Source organism: Sebastes umbrosus, chromosome 20 (assembly GCF_015220745.1).
Source record: "Sebastes umbrosus isolate fSebUmb1 chromosome 20, fSebUmb1.pri, whole genome shotgun sequence".
NCBI classification, from domain to species: domain Eukaryota; kingdom Metazoa; phylum Chordata; class Actinopteri; order Perciformes; family Sebastidae; genus Sebastes; species Sebastes umbrosus.
In genome coordinates this window covers 1,237,031-1,259,728 of record NC_051288.1, presented here as the reverse complement: position 1 = coordinate 1,259,728, position 22,698 = coordinate 1,237,031, and the positions used below count along the sequence as shown (strand labels likewise).

The following is a 22,698-nucleotide window of genomic DNA, read 5'->3' as shown; positions in this document are numbered from 1 at the left end:
CTGTAGCCTGATATTCAACAGACTGAAGTTACTATCAGCGACAACTTGACGGATACTTGATTTTTATGGCAGATACTGACATTGATACTTGAGAAAATCTAATAACAATCGACCAGCATTCATTCTGTTAACATAAATGAACATTTTGTGAGAAAGATGTGTGTGAGTAAAGATGTTTTACAGTTGAACAATAAACTTTATTTTTTTTTTTTTTTAAAGTTATTTTTTTGGGGGTATTTTCCATTTTTTATGACAGGACAGTGGATAGAGTCTTGAAAGGGGGGAGAGAGAGAGTGGATGCGGAAAGGGCCACAGGCCGGATTCGAACCCGGGCCGCCGCGTTCAGGACCAAGCCTTAATACATGGACGCCCGCTCTACCAACTGAGCTAACCCAGGCGCCCACAATAAACTTTATTAACAAAGCTGCCAGTAACAACAGAGATTACAGTTCAAATGGCTTAAATATAACTTAGACCATTCTAAATAATAACGCTAACATGTAAACCAAAACTCTATTGAATGGGAAAACAATTGTTTGAGAAAAACAATCTTCTTAACTCAAGGTCCTCTCTACTAGCTTTTTTAGTCAATTAATTCATATATATATATTAGCTTTCTACAACATCCTGCATTCTTAATAAGCGAGTGTAAGCTCTGGAAAAAGCTACTAAGAGGACCTTGAGTAAAGATCATTCTCTCAAACTACTTTCTTTCCTACCTCACGTAGGCGGAACTACACAAACGAAACTGGAGGTTTCCCCAGTTGTCCTTGAATGTGTCATCTGTAGGTTGGTGAGACGGGGGGGGGGGGGGTGTAGGATGGCACAACGGAATGAATGATGGTGAAACAAAAAACACTTCTCTATTTCCTCATTCTGGTACACTCTTAGAAATAAGGGGTCCAAAAGAGTTCTTCCTCAAGGCCTAAAGTTCTACCCTGAACCATTTGCTTCTGAAGAACCCTTTTTTGAAGAAAGGCTTCTTCAAGGGTTCTTTGTAAGATTAAGGGTTCCATTAAGAACTCTTTTCATCCAAAGAACCCTTTTTGGAAGAAAGAGTTCTTAAAGGATTGTAGAAATGGGTCCTCCCAGACAACACCCCCCAAAAACTGTGATGGAGAACCCTGATTGTTGTGGGTTGTTCTGAGCCACATCAGGACGTCTGGACGTGGTGCCAATGGCCCTGGGCTAAACTGTTAAACTAAAACCAACGTTAAGGTGGACAAAGACACATGGGTAATGTAGTCAGTTGTTATAAAACCAGTATAAAATTCCATAATTATAGTTCAAGACTTCTCTGTGACCCCTTGCCTTAGACAGCAAGGATTCCTCTTAACATTACTGTGTAATATAACTGATCAGTCAGAATTATACTATTCCACTGCACCACTGAAATAGTAAACGCTGTAGTAGAACTAATTTCATGAAATATTCACCCCAAAAATTGTATTGTGGAATCATGAATGTTGTGGGTTGCGTTGGACCACATCAGCCCGGCCCTTTAAGGAACCTTTCAAAGCCTAAGGGCGCATTCACACCTGCCTTGTTTAGTTGGGTTGAATGGAACCCTGGAGCGTTAACCCTGGAGCGTTAACCCTCTCGGTGCGGTTCGTTTGGCTAGGTGTGAACACAGCAATCGCACTCGGGTGCAGCACCAAAACAAGCGAAACGGGACCTCCTTGAAGGGGTGGTCTCGGTTCGCTTCCAAACGAACTGCAGTATGGTTCGGTATGGTTCGGTACGGTTCGGTACCCTTTGTTTGTGGTGAGAACATGATCCGTCCTCGATCCGGCCCAACTGGAGAAAGCATTGTGCCCTTTTGGATTAAACCAGCTCCGGTAGCGAGATGCACTGTGCACTTCAACACCAGACAACGTTACTACAAAAGAGCCTACGCTTGCCCTCACTATTCACATCAGTACTAAACAGGTGTAACGTCAGGCTGTGTTGAAGACCACGGGCATACCTGATGGATCTTCGGAAATATTTTGGGCCGATGAGCATGTCACAGTTTAGGAGGGTTGATGCATGCCTCCTCCTCCGTCCTCCGTACGTCTTGATATGCGCCTTCGGCGACTCCAGTTTATCAGTACATTGTTTTCCAGTCGCCTCATTTTCAAACTGTATTGTTGCCTTGAGGGAATAATTGCTACAAGGTAAAAAAAGATGACCCGTACCGAGATCAAGCCGCGCAATTGAGAGCAGTTTCTTTGCGCACAAAAATGTTGGTCCGCTTGTAAACACTGCCGTGTGAACACAAACCAAACTCGAGGCAACATGCAACAAGGTAACAATTTGGTCCCTGATTCAGACCAGAGGAAAACCAACTACAGGTGTGAAAACGCCCTGAGGCTTAAAGTAAAACCAGGATTAGGTCTTGATCACACAGAGTGGCGTTTTGCAGATGGAAAACGAGAGGCGTACTGCACTGCTTTTTTGTTGCCTGATGAGATAGAACGTTTTTTTGCAGTTAACCGCGTCTTTTGTATTTTATATTGTTGCTAGGCAAAAACCAAATGAGTGCTAATGTTGGCCTAATAAAAAACAGGAACTGTATGCTACCCAAATAGTTTTTCAACTTGAGGCGTTCAGGGCTCTCCAGTAAAAACGCACCGAGCGGATAAACGCGAGGCGCGCAGCAATGCAAAAGCAGCACACAGAACGCTTCACCCTCATTGAACACAATGTCTGCTAAAACGCTCTCCGTGTGATCAGGGCCTCATGGTACATGTCCACAGGAGCGTTTTTATCACAAGGGCACGCGCAGCTTCCCAGCATTGGACGCTTGGTGGGCTGCCACTAGACACAACACACTCGGCTCCTGATTGGACGAACGCTTTCCCTCCGTGGGCTGCTGCTCCCAACTTTCAAACTGGAAACAACACGGAGGCTCAGTTGGAAACTTTCTTCTCTTATTTCACGAAAATAGTTCACCGAAAGGTGTTTCTGAAAACATTTGCATAGTACATTTTGGAACGGTTGATAGAACCCCCAGAGAGGGATCTGGTTGGAACCACTACACCATAGAAGAAGGAACCAAAAACACTTCTCCTAAGACGACAAGCGGAAGAACCCTATATGGTTCCTTTATTTCTAAGAGTGTACTGTATTGGAACTTGAAGGGGCTCTATAAGGAAGTCACCGCCACTGCTTCCCTCTCATAACTGTAAATAATCATAAATGGAGGCTGATTCACCGTTAATCACCCAGACAGGGATTAGTAGAGCTGGCTCCGTGAACAATGCAGCTCTGATCTGTTCTTGTTGTCTTCTTCAGTGTCGTGGCTTTGTTCTACAAACAGCTCTATTCTTCTAAGCAGAATGAATCATTCAGAACCTGTTGCTGCCGGGCGCACCACACTACACTTCGGCTGTTTCTCAGAGACCAACACTGACTTCACTTACTAACTTTATTTTGCATAAAATAAAAATAAGAAAATGTATTTTTAATTAATTTAATTTGATTGCTGTTTAACTGTCATTTATCAGCCAGTCTTCCAACTATACAATCTTTCTGTTACACTATGCTGTAGCATTGACCATTACCCTATAATTGTCGTGGCCATACAAGTTACATAATCTGATTTTAAGGGATATTTCCGCTTTATTACAACCTGGGTCTTTTTTTAGCTGTGGACATCTTTTCATCAGTTATTGTAACGATTTAACTCCCCAAAGTAATCAGTGGTCAGACAATCACTCTTAAGATGTGTTGGTAATAATCCCTCATTGCACAGGAAATCTTTGTGTCTGTTAAAGTCTCCGTAAAGCAGAAGTTACGACCGGGTCATATAGGACGCTCGAGCAGCGCGGGTCCATCTCTGGAGCTGCGTTTCGTCTTTCCGGCGAGCTGCGACCACACTGTTGAACGCTGTTGAACGCTGTGGAGAGAAGGACTCGCTGTCCAGTCTGCTTTTCCTTCGTTCTGCTAATCAACAATTTCAGGTGATACCGTTGTAAATTAAATTGAAGTTTGAAGTGTATCAGATATACTTAACTTCAGTTTAACAATGTCAGCAGACATTTTTCAATTAGTCTATTTATCGATCAGGTGATTGAAAAACAAGCACTTTGAATATGTCAGGTTAGGACATGAGATGGGCATTTTTCTCTATTTTCTGAGATGTACACCAAATGATTAATTATACCCCCGTGTCAACGTAGTCAGGAGTATATAACGCTACGCGTGTCCGTCCTTCCATCCGTCCGCATGTCACACTTTCGTTTCCGGAGCAGAACTCAGAAACTATTTAACTTAGGAACTTCAGATTTGGTACGATGGTTGACAGTGTGGTCTAGTTGTGTTTGGTATGATGGTTGACAGTGTGGTCTAGTTGTGTTTGGTATGATGGTTAACAGTGTGGTCTAATTGTGTTTGGTATGATGGTTGACAGTGTGGTCTAGTTGTGTTTGGTATGATGGTTAACAGTGTGGTCTAGTTGTGTTTGGTATGATGGTTGACAGTGTGGTCTGGTTGTGTTTGGTATGATGGTTAACAGTGTGGTCTAGTTGTGTTTGGTATGATGGTTGACAGTGTGGTCTAGTTGTGTTTGGTATGATGGTTGACAGTGTGGTCTAGTTGTGTTTGGTATGATGGTTGACAGTGTGGTCTAGTTGTGTTTGGTATGATGGTTGACAGTGTGGTCTAGTTGTGTTTGGTATGATGGTTGACAGTGTGGTCTAGTTGTGTTTGGTATGATGATTGACAGTGTGGTCTAGTTGTGTTTGGTCTGATGGTTGACAGTGTGGTCTAGTTGTTCCTTTTGGGGTTTAGAAGTCCAGGGTGCCCAACATTTTTGCAATTTTGGCCACAAACTGTGATTTTCTTTTCCGACTTCTATTTCGTTTCCGGAGTATAACTCGAACTCTTGTCTTCTACTGACTTTATCCTGATAAAGGTGAGCTAATAACAAGCTAGATTGTGCTCAATAGACTAATTCCATTAGTTCCTAAAGGGCTAAACCTTTGGCCCTACTTTAGCAGGGGTCAAGCAGTGAGCGGGGGATGTGAGCCATGCTCACTTTTACCTTGTTGGAAAATGGTAAATGGACTTGCATTTATATAGCGCTTTTCTAGTCTTCTGACCACTCAAAGCTCTTTACACTACATGTCAGCATTCACCCATTCACACACACACATTCATACACTGATGGCAGAGGCTGCCAACTTTGCCCATCAGGATCTAATCTAAATACTCATTCACACACCGATGGCTATGCCTTCGGAAACAATTTGGGGTTAAGTGTCTTGCCCAAGAACACATCGACATGTGACCTGGAGCAGCCGGGGATCGAACCACCGACGTTCCGATTGGTGGACGACCTGCTGTACCCTCTGAGCCACAGCCGAAGAAAGATTTACTGATAATGAAAATAATTAATAGTCCAGTCCTGGTTTCAATATAAACAGATACTGTAGAGATCCCCAATAGACATTACATCAGCTGCTGGTGCCATGTTGGGGGCCCGTAGTAAACCCATTCATTGGTGAGGGTCTGGGTCACAGCCTTTAACGACTGGTCAGAGGCCAGTTACTCTGAGGCTAAATATGACTTCCCCATAACAAATTAGAACTCCCCTACAAGTGTTGAAATATCAACATGAGCAGTTATGTAATAGAAGCTGGGCCTGCCAGGGGCCATCTGGAGGGAGACCCCCCCCCAACCCCAACTACTTCATGTTGATGAAATATTGAGTGCAGGTTGCCACGTATTATACAGTAAAGTGTGACTTTCTTCTTCTACTTGAATAGGTCATTAATTCAAAGTCAATTTCTCTGATTTTAATGTTGGGCTCACATTATTATTATTATTATTATTATAGCATTATGTATTGTTGGTGTTTGGTGTGAGTTGCCATGTGGCGTTATATGTCTCTGTAGCCAGGGGAACTACTGTAAGCAATTAGCTGTAAATTATGGAGAAGCACTTTGTCTCCCTAATGCTTCTCCTGGTGGAGTGTCAGCTGTGTTTATTATGAAACTGTAGAGCTGAGAGCGAGTGGGGGTGGGAGGGGGGGTTCTAGCAGAGGTTTTGAGGGTGATTTAGCCTGGCATAATACCCTGTAGTGGAATGCCGGGGGTCAGACCACTGCTGTAGAGCCTCCAGCACACAGCCAGGTGTTTCCCCCTACACGCTGGAAAACTACCACCAACCCCCTCCTGTGCTGATGTCATAATAATAACCAAAATACAGTCATTCCTTGTCATGGAACAGAGGTGTGCAGAGCTGTGAAATATGAACTGGATGACTGTGAAGCGCTGTTAACCACAATCTGTTGTTTGTTTCCACACTGGAGAATAGGTTTGAGGTTTTTACACATCTACCAGCAGAGCTGTCATAGAAATGATGCGTCAGTACAGCAACAGGCAAAGAGAAGGAGACATGCTTTAAAAAGACTGGTGTCATGTGAGTGCAAGTCAATTTAGGAAACATAAAAGTCAATATGATTAATATAATAAGTTAAATTTGTTCCCACATGTAGGTAATGGTGGCAGAGAGAACTATTTAAAACCTTCCTCTCTGGTCCTCGTCTACATCAGTGGAGCTATTTTGAGTTCTAGCTTGAAAAATATTTGCTCAGTTAAAGAGTAATTACAGTTACTTTACACTTGGGCCTCATTTTCCCTTTTATTTTTTCTCCATACCATGGGCTTTAGTCATAATCTAGTGAAATACTCCTCTGTAGAGCTCTGTAAACCTGAACCTGCAAGGATCACTGGACTGAAATAAGCAAAATTGATCTGCCCTTAGTCTGAATGATCCATGTATGCTGAGGACCTTCTGTGAAATAGAGTACTTACCTGGCCAATCAGGACGTTCCTACCTGAATACATGCACAGCCCACAGTATGTAAGGCAGTGTTCACCGCTGTCAGACATCCTTTCCTCTTCAGCGAATGACGATTGCCCACTGACTGCTGTTCTCCACGGATGGAGTCGCCGCGTCAAGAACCTCGCCAGTGTCCGTCCGTCGTGCCCCGGCCTCATCACCGGAGTGGATCCTCATGACACTGTGATGATAGTGACCCGAAGACTGACCTCAACACCGCTCTAACAACCAACGCCCCCCCGCTGCCTCCGGTCATCCCTGCTGAGGCACCGGCTTTGTCTGTGGATGACGACAATATTTCCTCGATATACGGCACACACGACTTTTACGGACCAGCTCGTCCAGCTCAGTTGGCCTTCATCTCGCCTTCACTTCTGAATGTCTGGAGATGTGTTGAAGTGTCCTAGCCACAGCCATTGAATAGGAGAGCTCTGGTTGCAGGTATGGATGCAGGGTCACACAAAGGTGTCTGGCCCTGAGATGCCCCGCCTTTGCGGCCCACCTGTTTCCATAATCAGCAGGCTGGTCAGAGAGCAGGAAGCCTCTACCGCCGCTGGTTCGTGACACAGAAACGCTAGAATATTTTGACAAAATATTTCAACTGGGAGCGCAGCTGGCTGCAGCTGCTAATAAGCGTAAGCTCAGACATCCATTAATACAAGAAACCCACTCCTCTTCTTGTATCAATGATTTCATTCTCTCAGTCTCTATGCAGAGCTCATGACCACAGTTGAGGGTTGCAGTCTATAACGACTGATACATGAAGACATTTGGCCTGCATGGTTAGCTCCCTCTCCCACGACAGTCCAGTATAACTCTTGCGTTACTGCCGACCTTATTGAACCCATCTGCCTTTCGATCTGATGCTTCATCTTAGCCTAACTGGAACAAGACCATGAGATATTTTAAGTCCTTCACTTTTGGCGACAACTCAGTTCCCAATCCACGGTTTCCTGGCAGAGCACCGCGGCCTCAGACTCAGGGGTCATTACTCTCATTCTAGCTTCTTCACACTCAGCTGGGAACCGCTCCAGTGCGTCTCAGAGGTCACACGTTGATGAAACCAGCAGAGCGACATCATCTGGATACTCATGTGAGATCTTGATGTACAATGAACATTAATGAAAACATTCCATACATTAAAGCATGCGATTTATAACTTACAAAAAGGTTCATGCTTACAGATGAATGGGGGCCATGTGGGACCTTTGGAGTGGGAATCCAGGTCAGGTGAGACAACGTAGACCTAGTCTACCAGTCTGTCTTTCCCAACAATACATTTAACCACTGGCATGTCCACTTAATAATTAGTCTGCATCTGTTTAAAAGAGGGGGGCAGTGTGTTTTAATGTAAAACACTGAACTGACTCATATGGATCCAACCGGTACGTTTGGAGTTGTAAAGCGTTGCTTTACCAGCTGAGTGAAACAGTCAGGCTTTACTGCGTTGTCCTGCTGTGACTATTGACTGGTCCAGTCAGGTTTAGTACTCAGTGGAGAGCAGAGCAGCGGACTGACATGCTGCCATATCTGATCCTGAGAACATAAGCGGGCCTGTGCAGTTAGGATCTGCACACTAGAGAGCACGCTCCTTCATATGCAGTGCACAGTGTGTGTCATAGTGGTCTTGTCTTGGTCACGTCATGTATATGGCTGAAAGGGGGGGGGGGGGGGACGGCAGTGAGACGAACAAAGCTTGAGAAATTCCCATAAAGTGGACGGGGGGTGTGTAACAGAACAGGCTTTGTTAGCTGCGCTGGCCACTCCAGCCTGCATGTACTCACACAGACACACATGTGCCCGGTGCAGCGGCATGGAGCAGACAGTAATTACATGTGTGCATGTACAGTATGTGTGACTGAGTGCATGCTTTAACACGCATGTGCATCCCTCCTCCCCTCTGAGTATCTGAGAATGTGGCTTCGCTTCAGGCTCCCACATCTGCCCAAACCAAAACAATGTCTCCCAAATAAAGATACGGTCCACAGCCCCCATCGCTCTCTGTCTCTCTCCCTGTCTCACTGTCTCCCTCCAAGGACTCTTTCACTCCTCCTCCTCCTAATCCTCCTCCTCCTCCTCCTCCTCCTCCTCCTCCTCCTCCTCCTCCTTTCACTCAGTCTTGCCATATCTTGACACATTCTTCTCTCTAGGTCTAGTAGTTAGCGGCCAAGCATACATGTGAGAAACTTCTCCCCGGCTGTATTTCTCACGAGACCTACACGCCCACTGAGTGATCCCAGAGGGTTGGGAACCCTGTGGCTCAGCCTCAGACCTCCCGGGAACCAGGTTCTAGCATTACAGTCTCCACTGGGGCTTATTGACAACAGTGGGGATGAAATGTAGCTACGCTGCTCTCAGGAGTTTCTGTGTTAGTGTCCTTGTTCTGTGTCGGTCACTGGGAGGGTGTGAGTCTATTAACTAATCAAGAAACAGTGAAAATTGCCCATCACAATTCCTTAAAGCCCCAAAGTGACTCCATCGAATGTCCACAACCTAAACATATTCAGTTTACTATCAACTATGACGAAGAAAGCAGAACATTCTCACAATGAAGTAGCTTGAATGTGGAAGTTTTGCTTGAAAATCAGTTATTAAAATAATTTCTGTTGATTTACCAATTGATTAATCAACAAATTGTTTCAGCTCTTAGTGGCTGAGCCTTCAGGAGTAGTTTGGTGTGCAGTGTCTTGCTCAAGGACACTTCGACATGTGATCGGAGGAGCCGGGGATCGAACCGCCGACTTTCCGATTGGTGGACGACCTGCTCTACCCTCTGAGCCAGTGTTGCATTTATGTATCAGCATTTGTTCCTGTGTGACTGCGTTGATCGGGCCGTTGTGTTTTCTGTGTTTTGTGTCTTCTTGCACAGACACCAGCATCAGCATCTGAGTGTGAACTTCACAGTAACCAGCATGCAGAGTGCAGATATGACTGTGTTGCCCCAGAAAGGGAAGGTGGAGGTATTTATGAGTGAATAATAGGAAACAGACACTTCCCTTGTCTGTCACACCTCTGTTCCCATGCTCCTCTGACATGACGAGGTAGAAGAGGCGGTGAGCGGGGAATAAAACATCCACCATGTACCTCACTACTATTTCAGTAGAAACTCCAGACTGGAGTTGGCCCACGTTCTCCGTCTGCATCTCATCATGAAAAAGGGCTTGTGGCTGTTTACAGCTGTGCTCCAGTATGTATACAGCTGGAATATGTTTGGTTTGTCTTCAAGACGTGCATGCCTGTATACAGTATGAGATGTCTTTACAGTGACGTAGACAAGCACACTCTATTTGTTCAGGAAGGACTAATTAAAATGAAGTGAAGTCATGATTAGGTTTGCACTAAGAACATCTTGCAGTTTTCCCTGCGGCCTCATTTGAAATGTTTCATCTTGGGTAATAATGACTAAAGCAGAATATGATCAGTTACTCACAGGTTGTTAATAAAGTGAGCAGCCCATCATCAATTTCATTGGACTACATTATCAGTTAAAACTAGTAAGAATTAATATTAAAAATCTAATCTTACCATTACAACCATTTTATGTCGAGATCACACTGTGTCATATTTCTGTCTTTGGAGTTTTATTTGAAATAAGAACTTAAACAAGATTTACAAGAGTGAGAAAAATCGTACTTTAGCACCAAACCACCAAGTAATGTGTGAATTCATCACCATATATGTTAGACAAAGGTAAGACTGTTTATTACCTCACTGTAATGCTACTTTGGCACTATGGTGAGGCAGTGGAAGCACCGCAAATACACAGAATATTACATCTTCAACATAGTTTAGGATCAGGCTTTGTGGGTTGCATTCAAATAGATTTAAACAAATGACATGTACATCGGAGCAGCGGGGGGGGCCAGTATTGCATTCGCTTTCGACGAAAAGAGAGCTGAGCCGGAAGACAGAGCTCTCGATCTACGGGTTAATCTTCATTCCTACTCTCACCTATGGTCATGAGGGCTGGGTCATGACCCAAAGAACTAGTACAAGCGGCCGGGTTTTCTCAGGAGGGTGGCTGTCGTCTCCCTTAGAGATAGGGTGAGAAGCTCAGTCATCCGTGAGGGACTCGGAGTAGAGCCGCTACTCCTTTGCGTTGAAAGGAGCCAGCTGAGGTGGTTAGGGCATCTAGTAAGGATGCCCCCCCACTGGGTGCCTCCCTAGGGCACGACCAGCTGGGAGGAGACCACGGGGAAGACCCATGACTAGGTGGAGAGATTATATCTCCTCACTGGTCTGGGAACGCCTCGGGATCCCCCAGTCAGAGCTGGTTAATGTGGCCCAGGAAAGGGAAGTTTGGAGTCCCCTGCTGGAGCTGTGCCCCCGCGACCCGACCCCGGATAAGAGGTTGAAGATGAGATGAGATGAGATGAGAAATTACATGTAATTTGTTCCACTCTCTCCACATGATGTCAAATTAAACTTCATAGAAGATTCAAACGTCACAGGTGCTATAAGGACACAGTGCTTCTTAAACTGAGATTATGCAAAGAGATGAATACTCCAGTAAAAATCTGTCTTTTGAATATCAAATACTCACTGTCTTTAGGGTTGAAAGGTAACTGATTAGTTTGTAGCTCGCAGCTAGCTTTGTGAAGAACGGAAGCTGTGGTCTGCTTGGCTTCACACTCCATTACAGTGGATACCAATGCCAAAAAAGTGTGTCAGAACATCCATGGGAACGTCTCAAACCACTCAGCCTTTTCTGACAACATTTTTCTGATATATTGCTAGATACGTACCTTACTTTGAGCAGAGCTTCAGGAGGGGATAATGTGACTCGGAAGAAGTGTATCTAGAGTAGGTACGCTAATTTAGAATTTTTATTTTACCGATAACCGACCCTCGCTAACCGATTATTAACCGTTAACCGACTAGATTAGTGCGTCACATGCAGCGTAGCGCCAGTTGCAGTGTATGAGCAAAACTGACAACTGAGTCTCCAGTTCACCCGTCTGGTAGAGCTACTGTAGCAGCCATGATGCTGCGTGTAGTGTCGTGGACACATGCAGCCACTTTCCCAGTAAAAGTCTCCACCGCATCATTTAGTTTAGCTGCGAGGTTGTCAGCTGTGTATCTGCCTGGCTTAACGTCAGCGAGTACCCGACAGACCGTGTGTATGTTTGTGCTACGTTCGGAGCTATAACATTAGCGTTGCTGGTGGCTTCGTGCTCGCCGTTGTCCCACACATACGGTCTGTCAGAGCAGTGTAACGTTAGCGAGTGTCCGACAGACCGTCTGTGTGTGGTGGCGGTGGTGAGTGTGGGGTTGTCGGTGGCGTTCTAGCTGTGAACGTAGCAGTGCAGTGTGAGTACAGTTTATTTGTCGGTGAATAATGCTACAACTCCTCAAGACCCGAGCCAACTTCCTGTATCTGCAATACCGGCTCAGACTTTCTTATGGTGGACAGTTAAGGTGGACTGTTAAGGTGGACCAGCTTTCTCAGTTTTGCTCAGCTTTTTAATTAATCTTTAATATTTCTTTTAACCGATAGCATTAATCGGTTAAAATTCCTAATGTCGGTTAACAGTTAAACGGTTAATTATTAACAATTGGCAAAGTTTCTACCGAGGTTTTGAGTATTTGAGTATTTGATGCTGAAAACATAGATTTTAGCAGGAGTGCCCTCCAGCTAGTATAAAACTATACAGTATAAAGAGCCTTTTCATACATGGACCCTGGTGCTGTAGTCTAGGATCATTTCCACATCCTCCTCTGGACTTCTGCTCTCACAGACCTTGACCCCTACAGACTCTCCCCTTCCCGAATCCAGATGTTTCCACGGGGGTCACCAGAGGTCAGGTTCACTTGCAACTACACCAAGCTTGTACACACCTACACACACACTCAGACTGTGTCACCAGTCAGGGGGTACTGAGTCACTCAGGCATGTGTGAGGACAGCTCAGCATTAGTCCTGTCCAGTTAATCCAGCATGTTGAAACTCTGGACCACTGAGGCTGCACATTGGTCCTCCTCCACACGGCCAGTAAGTGGGTGAGCATCACGAAGCATGTGATCTCAGACAGCGACCGTTGCATCTGATGACTCACCTTTTCAGGACAATCGGTGTCTGTGTAGCAGCGCTGCTAACCTGCTGAAAGCTGACGGACGGATTTGTGACTCAGTATTTAGTTGTTGCTCAATGCTGAAAACTGCTCTGAATCTTTACAGCTAAAAATAATTGTCTCTTGACGTCAGGGGAAGAATGAACTCAATAAGGTTGTTCTGTGTTACAGTGAGCCATGGTGGTGGTTAATTCTAATATGCCATGGATTATTAACATGATATTTACTTTACGTTCATGTATGGACTCATTTAACTGACCTATAACTGACGGCAATTAGTCAAAGTGAGCTTCTCTCTTCTGTCCCCTATTGTAAAGTAAATGACTTATAATATGCCACAATTTCCACTAGGAGTTGGATTCTGCCCTGGGTTTGAACTTCCTCGCGGAGTCCTTCCTGCAGCTCTCAGCTGAGGCTGTTAAAATCCAGGTGAAGGTTTACTACATTGTTATTTTCTGACTAACCTCAAAGCAACACTGGCTATTTATTTAAAGGCATTTTCCAAGGGGGAATTTCACAAATGATTCTTGGTTTTCCAGGCAGCGAGCCAGCGTCCCTGAAATAGAGAGACCGTGAGCTATTTTGTTTTCCTTAATAAGAGATGCTGCCTGTGTTTGGGGGGCGTGTGGGAAATGTCTCTAATCTGAGAAAAAAAATGCTGATGTTTGTTTTCTGATATAATACTGTCATAAATATTTGACATATTGTTCAGTTCAATGGGAAACACATCTGTCATAAAAAGCCATCCAGAACTATCTAGCCATGACTGAACTGTGATGAAACATATCGATGCTGGTGATAATACTGGCTTTTCATGGGTTGAAAATGGCTCAACACGCCATTATCTGTTTTAAAAGACTGTTAATGCCCTCCGTGTATTGGTTATCTGGCTCTTCAGCTGCTAAATCAGCTCCACCATGTCCACTAACTAGTCGCCAACTCGTGCGTCTGCTGTTTGGCGCTGGGAAGGAAGTGTACAGTGGGTTTATTGGAGTTTGTTCACTGAAAATAGATCAGACTGAACTAAAACAGTAAAGTTCTGGGCTGTAAAACCAAAACAATAAGCTGAATGAAACTATAAAGCTCATTTGAGCTGAGAGGAACTGCAGAGTCCAGTAATAATTCTCTGTGGGTTTGTCATAGGGGTGGGGGAAAAAAATAATTTTTTTTAATTGATTCTTTTTTAGATTTTTTAATACCAGAATGGATATATTTGCTTCATTTGAGTCTATGTGGAGGTAGAAGGAAGTTACCGCTTTTATTGTTGTAGTCTGAGTAACGTGACGTCATATCCGTTCCGTATCCGTCAACCAAAACAAACCTCAGAGAGTCTAAAACGTTGGAGGGTCAGCGTGGATACGACCTGCACCCTCCCATGTTAAATCCAGCGTGGTAAACACTACACATCCAGTAAAGGATGGAAACACTTTGGGTTTCACACATTGACAGGAAAAGCAGAGCTAGACAGAGCAGAGCTAAAGCTGCATGCTAACTCTGTCACGGACAGGAAACGTTATCGTTTCACGGTAACGTGCGGTCGAGCCGACCGCCGCGCTCGTCTCCGTGATCAAATGGGACGACGCTACAACTATAGAGCACCCATATACTGACATTTATGTTAAAGGGGACATATCATACTCATTTTCAGGTTCATGTTTGTATTTTGAGTTTCTACTAGAACATGTCTACATGTTTTAATGTTAAAAAAACACATTATTTTTCTCATATTGTCTGTCTGAATCGCTCCGTTTTAGTGCATTTCAACGGAATTGCGTTGCTAGGAAACTAATGGGTCCATGTTTACATCCTGTCAGCTGATGTCATTCACATACACTGCAACAGGAAATAAACTGTGACACAGTTAGTATGTTTACGTTTAAAACTGTGAAATGGTCTAAATATTGTGGATTTGTGACATCACAAATGGACAGAAATCCTGACAGCTTGTTTCAAACGCACAGTTTCTGAATATGGGCTCTGTGTATTTCTCTGTGGATTAAGTGTTTTGATACTTTCACAGTATTTATAAAGAACTTAAACCTGCTTTATAATATAAAAGACATGAAAATCTCACTTTTTACAATATGGGACCTTTAAATGCATTGAAACGGCCCCGATGGAGCTGACTATGGATGGATAAAGAGAACGGAGCTGACGGGAGAGCTAGAGACCACCTTGGAGAGGTTAGAGGAAGTAGACACGTGTGACTACGTCCGCTCTTCAAAATAAGGTGTTAACAAAGGGAACTGTATCTACAAAATACATATATGGAAATAAGATTGATTGGATTATATTCACCAGAAGTATAAAACATTACATGTCCCTAATAAATTAAAAAGAAAATACCACTAATCTTTGAGGGAAATGTCTTTATTCTTTGATTTTTGGGTTGCTGGAAAAAATGAGTGACAATGACTGATATATTTGACTTCAGGACATCTCTGACTACAAACATGCTGAAAATCAAACATTCGTACTGGATTAATTTAGATATTTTCCAAAGTAAATGTCCCAAGAAGTGTATGATTAAACATTTTCCCATGGTCTAGTGTTAAAAAGGTTAACAAAAATCGCAATAAATCACAGTATCTAATCACAATACTTGTAGAATCGCAATACATATCGAATCAGCACCCAGGTATTGAGATGGTATCGAATCAGGAGATAGGTGGATCGTCCCAGCCCTAGTTTATCACTACGAGCGACACCTTTCACATTACACATCAGTTGCTTTCAGGATTACAACTCTTTCCCTTGTTTCCTTGTTCAGTATCAAGCACAATAATCATGAATATCAATTAAGTCACAATCTGGATATTCTTCCTTTTTCCTCTGTGGTCATCTCTCAGACTGCAGCAGCGACATGTTGAGAGCGTCTGCAGAGCTCACAGACAGCAGCAGTGATTGTTGTGGTCGCTCCTCAGTCATCGATGAGTCCTTGTGTTTCTCCGCCAGGGGCTATTCTATTCTGGCATGCTGTGAATGTGGAGCCAAAGGCAGTCTGGGGTTTAGAAGGTTAACCATCTGGAATGATGCATTATTTAATGTTGCATATGCCGAGCGGAGCTGGCTCTGAGATTCGTCATACTTCTCACCACCAAGGTGCTCCCATTCTCTCACTCATGTGACAGGACTGTCAGATGTGTCTCAGGCTCGTGTCAGGGAGGGGCTCGCTCGTGTAGCTGAGCACAGTTCAGTCAAAGCTTTGAGACTCAGTTTGAGAAAGGTCTGTGGATGTTTCAAAAGACAGAAACTTACACCGGAGATTCAGAGGTGCTTTGGGATTTTGGGAGATTGCAGCTTTGGAAATTAACCATGTCTTCAACCTAAAATGTCTTCATGTCCAAGAGTTCTGCATGTTATCTGTGTCCAAGCAGCCCACTCCCATCTGTCTTTCCTCCTCCTGAGAACCATTCCTGCTCAGCTCAGAGAAAAACAACACTGTGGTATCATCTCACTGTCAGTTCGCTTGGTCAGTGCCCCTCCACGTCTGATACCGACCCACGGAGGCACCCTTTAGCCAGGCCTCCAGCTTAAGGACGTCCCGTCGTCCATGGGCATGATCGGGGAGGAAGAAAATTAATTTTGGGACGAATTTGGGGCGAGAGTTGAAAGAAAAATACCCATTACATTAGAATGAACGGTGATGAAAATGACTGCACGTTGTGTGTAGCGCACCGTTAATATTAAACCTCCTTGACAACATAAACACACACACACACACACACACACACACACACAGAACATACCGCCGGCCTCTGACCTCACCACAGCCACAGCTGCAACGGAAAATGATTCCCTGGGTCAATGAGATAAACTTTCTAGTATTAACGTTACCAGTTAGCTAATGTTAGACTGTTTGATGTTAACGGTAACGTTACAGTTAACGCTCGCTAACCAGTCAACAACCGACGTTTGCATTTACAGTGAGTGAGCTGATAATGTTACGTTAACTACGAGGAGTCAAAGCTCAAATCATGTTACTAATGTTAAATACTTACAGGACCGGCTAGCAGGGCCGGTTCCAGCTAGCAGGGCCGGTTCCAGCTAGTAGGGCCAGTCCTAGCTAGTAGGGCCGGTTCCAGCTAGCAGGGCCAGTCCTAGCTAGCAGGGCCGGTTCCAGCTAGCGGGGCCGGTTCCAGCTAGCAAGGCCAATTCCAGCTTGCGGGGCCGGTTCCAGCTAGCAGCTAGCGGGGCCGGTTCCAGCTAGCGGAGCCGGTTCTAGCTAGCGGAGCCGGTTCCAGCTAGCGGGGCCGGTTCTAGCTAGCGGGGACGGTTCTAGCTAGCAGGGCCAGTTCTATCTCTAATCTTGTTTTTTGACTAAATGCTACTTTTTACACATAAAAAATATTTAAATTGAACTTTAACATCAAAATCAAAACAAACATGAAAATTATAAATAATAAAAAAAAAAAAACATTAAATGACACAAAGTGTAAAAACTTTTTTTTGCACAATAGAGGAAGTTTTATCAAATTCTGCCATTTCCATGCAGCTTTTCTAATGCAATACTTAAAAATGTGCATAATAATAATACGTTTATGGAAGCGTGGCTGTTGGCTACTCTGTCCTGTTTTCACCCAGTTATACACCAGATCAGTGAAAACAAATGTATAATGATGAGCCATGTTGTTTGGGGAGGAACAACATGTGTGCAACAACTGAAGGGGCCTTTCCTCTGCACACAGTCATGTACTGCAGCACTTTGCTCTGCTGTAAATGGATCTGTAGTTTGGCATATTGACCTTTTCTCTCTCCATTTCTGTTTCAGTACATGAACACGTGATCCTGTCACTGACGTGATTAAAAATAGCTCATATTTTCTTTAATGGCATGTTGGAGTTTATCAATTGTTACATCCATTACAACTTTTCACTGCTGTTGGACTATTTAAGCAAATTGGTTCCTCAAAGCTCACAAAGGACAAATATAACAGTGACCACGAGACCATCAAAGGGAAAACATGGCAGCAATGCTGTCAGAGACTGTAATTACATGCAGTCATAAGTCACCCGGGGTTGACATGGATGCATACTCTCCAGTCCTGCGGGACCTGAGAGCTCTGGCTTCCTTCCTTGCTCTTCTTCCAGCTATAGGGCAGAAAATGACTTTGTTCTGAGATGATGCAGCTTTTACCTCCAGCAACAGTTTGTGCTTAAATCAGTACTTTCTGCTGCTTGATGACCACTACAAATGGGGGATGAGATGAGATAGTATATATCCATGAAGAGATGTTTGCTTAGAGCTGATCTCTGTCCTCCCTCTGGTGTGTGACAGTGTGTAATGATAATGAATAGCATTCCTGTGTCCCATCATACGCCCTCATCCATCATCTCCACAGTGGCCTCCCAGGACTTTTCAGAGGCTAAGAACAGAATTTTGGAACATCAAATAATTTGCTCTGGGTTGTACCTTTATCTGACATTCAAATGCATCACCACTTGACCATTTGCTGAGCTTTTGGCTATTAGGGATGGTAAACAAATTTAATGAAAATATAAAGCTTTTGTTTAACAATTTTGAAATAGATGTTTTAATGCCAGAATCGATATATTTGCTTTATCTGAGTCTATGTTGAGGTAGAAGGAAGTTACCGCTTTTATTGTTGTAGTCTGAGTAACGTGACGTCATATCTGTTCCGTATCCGTCAACCAAAACAAACCTCAGCGAGCCGAAACTAGAAAGTTACTCAGTCCTAGTACGGGTAAGTATGATAAGGAAAAATGTAAGATCAGACTCTTATTTCATTGTTACGTGTTTGGTTGCTTAGCTCACATAGATGGACGATAAAGACAGAAGTTACTGTTGCTTTTTATTGAAGACACAACTGCTAACGCTAAGCTAACCCACACTCTGATAGCATCCAAGACCAGCTTCCACACAGTGGCAAAATACTGCACATAAAGGAGTAAGGGTGTAACAAAAAATGTAATATTGCGATATTATGTTTTATGATACTGTATTGATTCTCAATAACACTATCGATTTTTAGTTAATAGTTTCCATGCAAAGTATAACTCATTCAATACTTTATTCTATTTGCAAAAGAGATGCTCCCTCTCAGTGTATGTGTCCTCTCAAACTAGTGCAATGATGTCGGATGTTACAGCGACTGTGATAACTGTTCTGATTGCATAAAAAAAGTTAACTGTTTTTACTCAGATTTTATTGATATGATGGTGCGTTCTTTATACTATGACTGTTTTCCTGAAATTAGATTTAAAGCTCCCATATTATGCTCATTTCCAGGTCAATACTTGTATTTTGTGTCTAATAGAAACATGTTTACATGCTGTAATGTAAAAAAAACCAAACTATTTTCCTCATACTGTCTGCCTGAATATACCTGTATTTACACTCTGTCTGAACGCTCTGTTTTAGTGCATTTCAATGGAATTGCAATGGAATTGCGTTGCTAGGCAACAGTTTGGTTCCATGTTTACACACTGTCAGCTGATGTCATTCACATACACTGCAACAAGAAAAAAACTGGGACACATTTAGAATGTTTACGTTTAAAACCGTGTAATGGTCTAAATATCGTATATTTGTGACATCACAAATGGACAGAAATCCTGACGGCTTGTTTCAAACGCACAATTTCTGAATACGGGCTGTGTATATTGAGCGTTTTGATAGTCAAACAGTATTTATATAGCACTTAAACCTGCTTTATAATATAAAAGACATGAAAATCTCACTTTTTACAATATGGGACCTTTAAAAAATCACAATATATCGCCTTGATTACAGTGTCGAGAACTTCCTTACCATCCCCATCTCTGAACAGCGATTAGCGTACGGTCATTTATGTCCGTTATTGCTGCAAAGCCTCGTCGTCCTCCTCCTCCTCCTCCTACTCTATTCCATTGCATTCACATCTAGCCTGCAGAGACTGGATTTATTTGCAGTTAAACTAACCTCTTCTAGATGCTTCAGTGACTTGGCATGGACCTCGATAACCAAACTGTAGCTGTTATGGAATTTCATTTGGCTCTCCCAAGTCTTCAAACAGCATCCCCACAATGTGTTACAGCGGTCTCAGCCTGTTGTTTTCCTGCTAATCAGTAGCAGATGTGTGCAGTTTGTCTCCACGCTCTCTGGCGCTCTTCAGCTGTATGTTGTGTGCACATACGCTGACTCTGGAGCTCCGGGTCTCAGAGGCAGTGTGTTGTTCTTTGTGTGGCAGCGGTGGTAGCGCAGCCCGCTCCGCTATGATGTCATTGGTCGCTGGTTGTGAAATACTTGAGGAAATGAGAACCTCATTGAACCCTACTGCACATTTCATCTTCATCTCTTGTGTAGCCTGATCTCCTGTGGTTTTGTTTGATCTACTTTTATCTGTTTATCTCCAGCAATTATTTCAATTATGACTTGGATCTAACATGTTGTTTCAATTCACCTCCAATGTGCTGATGAGCCTGTTTGTGGTTATTGACACAAACTTTGCTTTGTCTGTTTTGACAGAGGACATCGTCTCTGAGTCAGCTCCCTGTTGAGGACCTCAGAGACCCCCTGCCTCCTCAGTGGAGGTGCTACATGTCTCCACAAGGGAAGCGATACTACGTCAACACCACAAGCAATGGTAAGAACAGTCCAGGACACATTTTAAAGAAATAGTTCAAGAACATAACTCTCCCTAAAACCACAATGTGCAGTTTTTACATTTCTGTTTATGTACTGGTTCAGCAAACAAGATACATCTTAATTACTCACTAACTGATTCCTCTGCTTCCAGCCTAGGCTAAGCTAGTAGGGGTGGAATGATACGTTTTTACAACGATACGATATGTATCACTTTCCCTGGTTCCGATACGATTCAAGGACGATATGTGGCTCATCTAGAGCGATACGATACGATACGATACGATAAGATTCAATGATTTGAAATCAATACAGTAACTTTTTTTGCCAAAAATTCAATCAGTGTGACTGTGAAATAAATATCTGAGACTGGACAGAGCAGGGCAGGATTCCTCAAAGTTTTGTAAGGGAATCAGGGATAAATTAATTATGGATATAAACAAGTAAATACAACGATTAATGGCAAATACATACAGCTTTTATTAGAATATAATAAAAAAAGTGCAACAACAGGACCTGCTGATTCAGTTCTCAAGATACAAGGCAGTGCAATATTTAACACAAAATATAATAAACCAACTTCTATTCAAGTTCAATGAACAGTGGTTTAACCTGCTGCTTCCGTTCTCATTTTCAATAGAAACGGCAGATCAATAATAATAATGATCAAACAGCTGATAGTGATCAAACAGCTGATAGTGATCAACCAGCTGATAGTGATCAAACAGCTGATAGTGATCAGACAGCTGATAGTGATCAATCAGCTGATAGTGATCAAACAGCTGATAGAGATCAAACAGCTGGTAGAGATCAACCAGCTGGTAGTGATCAAACAGCTGATAGTGATCAAACAGCTGGTAGAGATCAACCAGCTGGTAGTGATCAAACAGCTGGTAGAGATCAACCAGCTGGTAGAAATCAACCAGCTGGTAGTGATCAAACAGCTGATAGTGATCAAATAGCTGATAGTAATCAAACAGCTGATAGTGATCCAACAGATGGTAGAGATCAACCGGCTGATAGTGATCAAACAGCTTGGAACAGCTTGACTAGTCATAATTACATTGTGACTAGTCAGAATTCTTATTCCAGATATCTATAATGTCATTCTGACTAGTCAAGACGACAGTTGGAGATGGCTCTCAACATGGAGATGGCTGCAGCTAATGGTGCTATCAGTGCTAACAGTGCTAATAGTGCTGACAGAGTTAACAGTGTAAACCTGGGAGGGGACCGGAGGGTGGGTGTTACGCCTCCGTGACAACACATGCACTAAAGCTTGCACCACATGCACCACATCTGTCACTTTGCACAAAAATATTTCCTGCCTTGCTCCCCAACTACTCTTTGGATTGAAAATAAAGCAATATTTTTCATTAAAAATGTTCCAACAAGGAGTTTGTATTTATCATAAAATGTAATCTCTCAGTAAAGTTAAAGATCCACTCTCTGTCTCTACGCCAGTGATGGTACCAGTGGGAGACAGAGGGTGTACAAGAACTGATACTGCTGATAGAGCCTTGTTTCTGTCGACACAATCACCACTCAGTGTCTCCCTGAACACACACATTCACACACACACACACCCACACACACACACACACACACAGCGGCATAGAGACAGCTTAATACCCCCTCTGTTCCACAGACACAGCAACATAGCCTGCTTTTACTATCCCTGAGTGAACTCGCTGTAGAACCTGACTGATGATACTAATATCTGGTTGAACCGTTGACTTCAGCTCTAATAAAGGTTAGAGAGTGCAGCTTCTCAGACACAGTGTTCACCATTCACACAGAGTGACAACAGGCATCATGTAAAAACACAAATACCTATTCTTAAAGCTTCAGTAGGCAGTTTATTTTTGGCATCATTGGGCAAAACATTCCATAATAATCTTTTTTTGTCCTCCGTATTGTGCCGTTTACTCCCACCTGCCATCTTGTTATCGCGTTTCTGCATCATTTATTCAATAAAGCTTTTATTGAAAAGCTTGGTCACTCACAAAGTTTATTCAAAAGATGTATTATACTATCGACTCCAGTCTCATATCTGAAACCATCCCCCACTTGTGGAGCAGTTTATAATTAGACAAAGCAGGGTTAAATAAAAGTGAATGATCAACACTAGGGCTGTGTATCGGCAAGAATCTGGCACACCGCCATATTCATCAAATCTGAGTCAAATCTGTACTTTTTTGTATGCAATCAGAACA

General features: G+C 43.2%; 1 protein-coding gene and 1 long non-coding RNA gene across 2 annotated transcripts in view; one reads left to right on the top strand and one right to left on the bottom strand.

Annotated features, from left to right (window-relative positions):
- gas7b (growth arrest-specific 7b) overlaps positions 1-22,698 on the top strand; it is a 69,779-nt gene that overhangs the window by 4,555 nt on the left and 42,526 nt on the right. The window contains 1 exon segment of the mRNA XM_037754459.1: positions 20,366-20,483. Within this exon segment, the coding sequence (XP_037610387.1) occupies positions 20,366-20,483 (118 nt within the window).
- On the bottom strand, positions 18,465-22,126 carry LOC119479177. Its single transcript, XR_005204630.1, has 4 exons — positions 22,115-22,126; positions 20,338-20,342; positions 19,587-19,594; positions 18,465-19,019 (listed from the first exon to the last, which is right to left on the bottom strand). It is a non-coding gene; the product is annotated as an uncharacterized LOC119479177 (long non-coding RNA).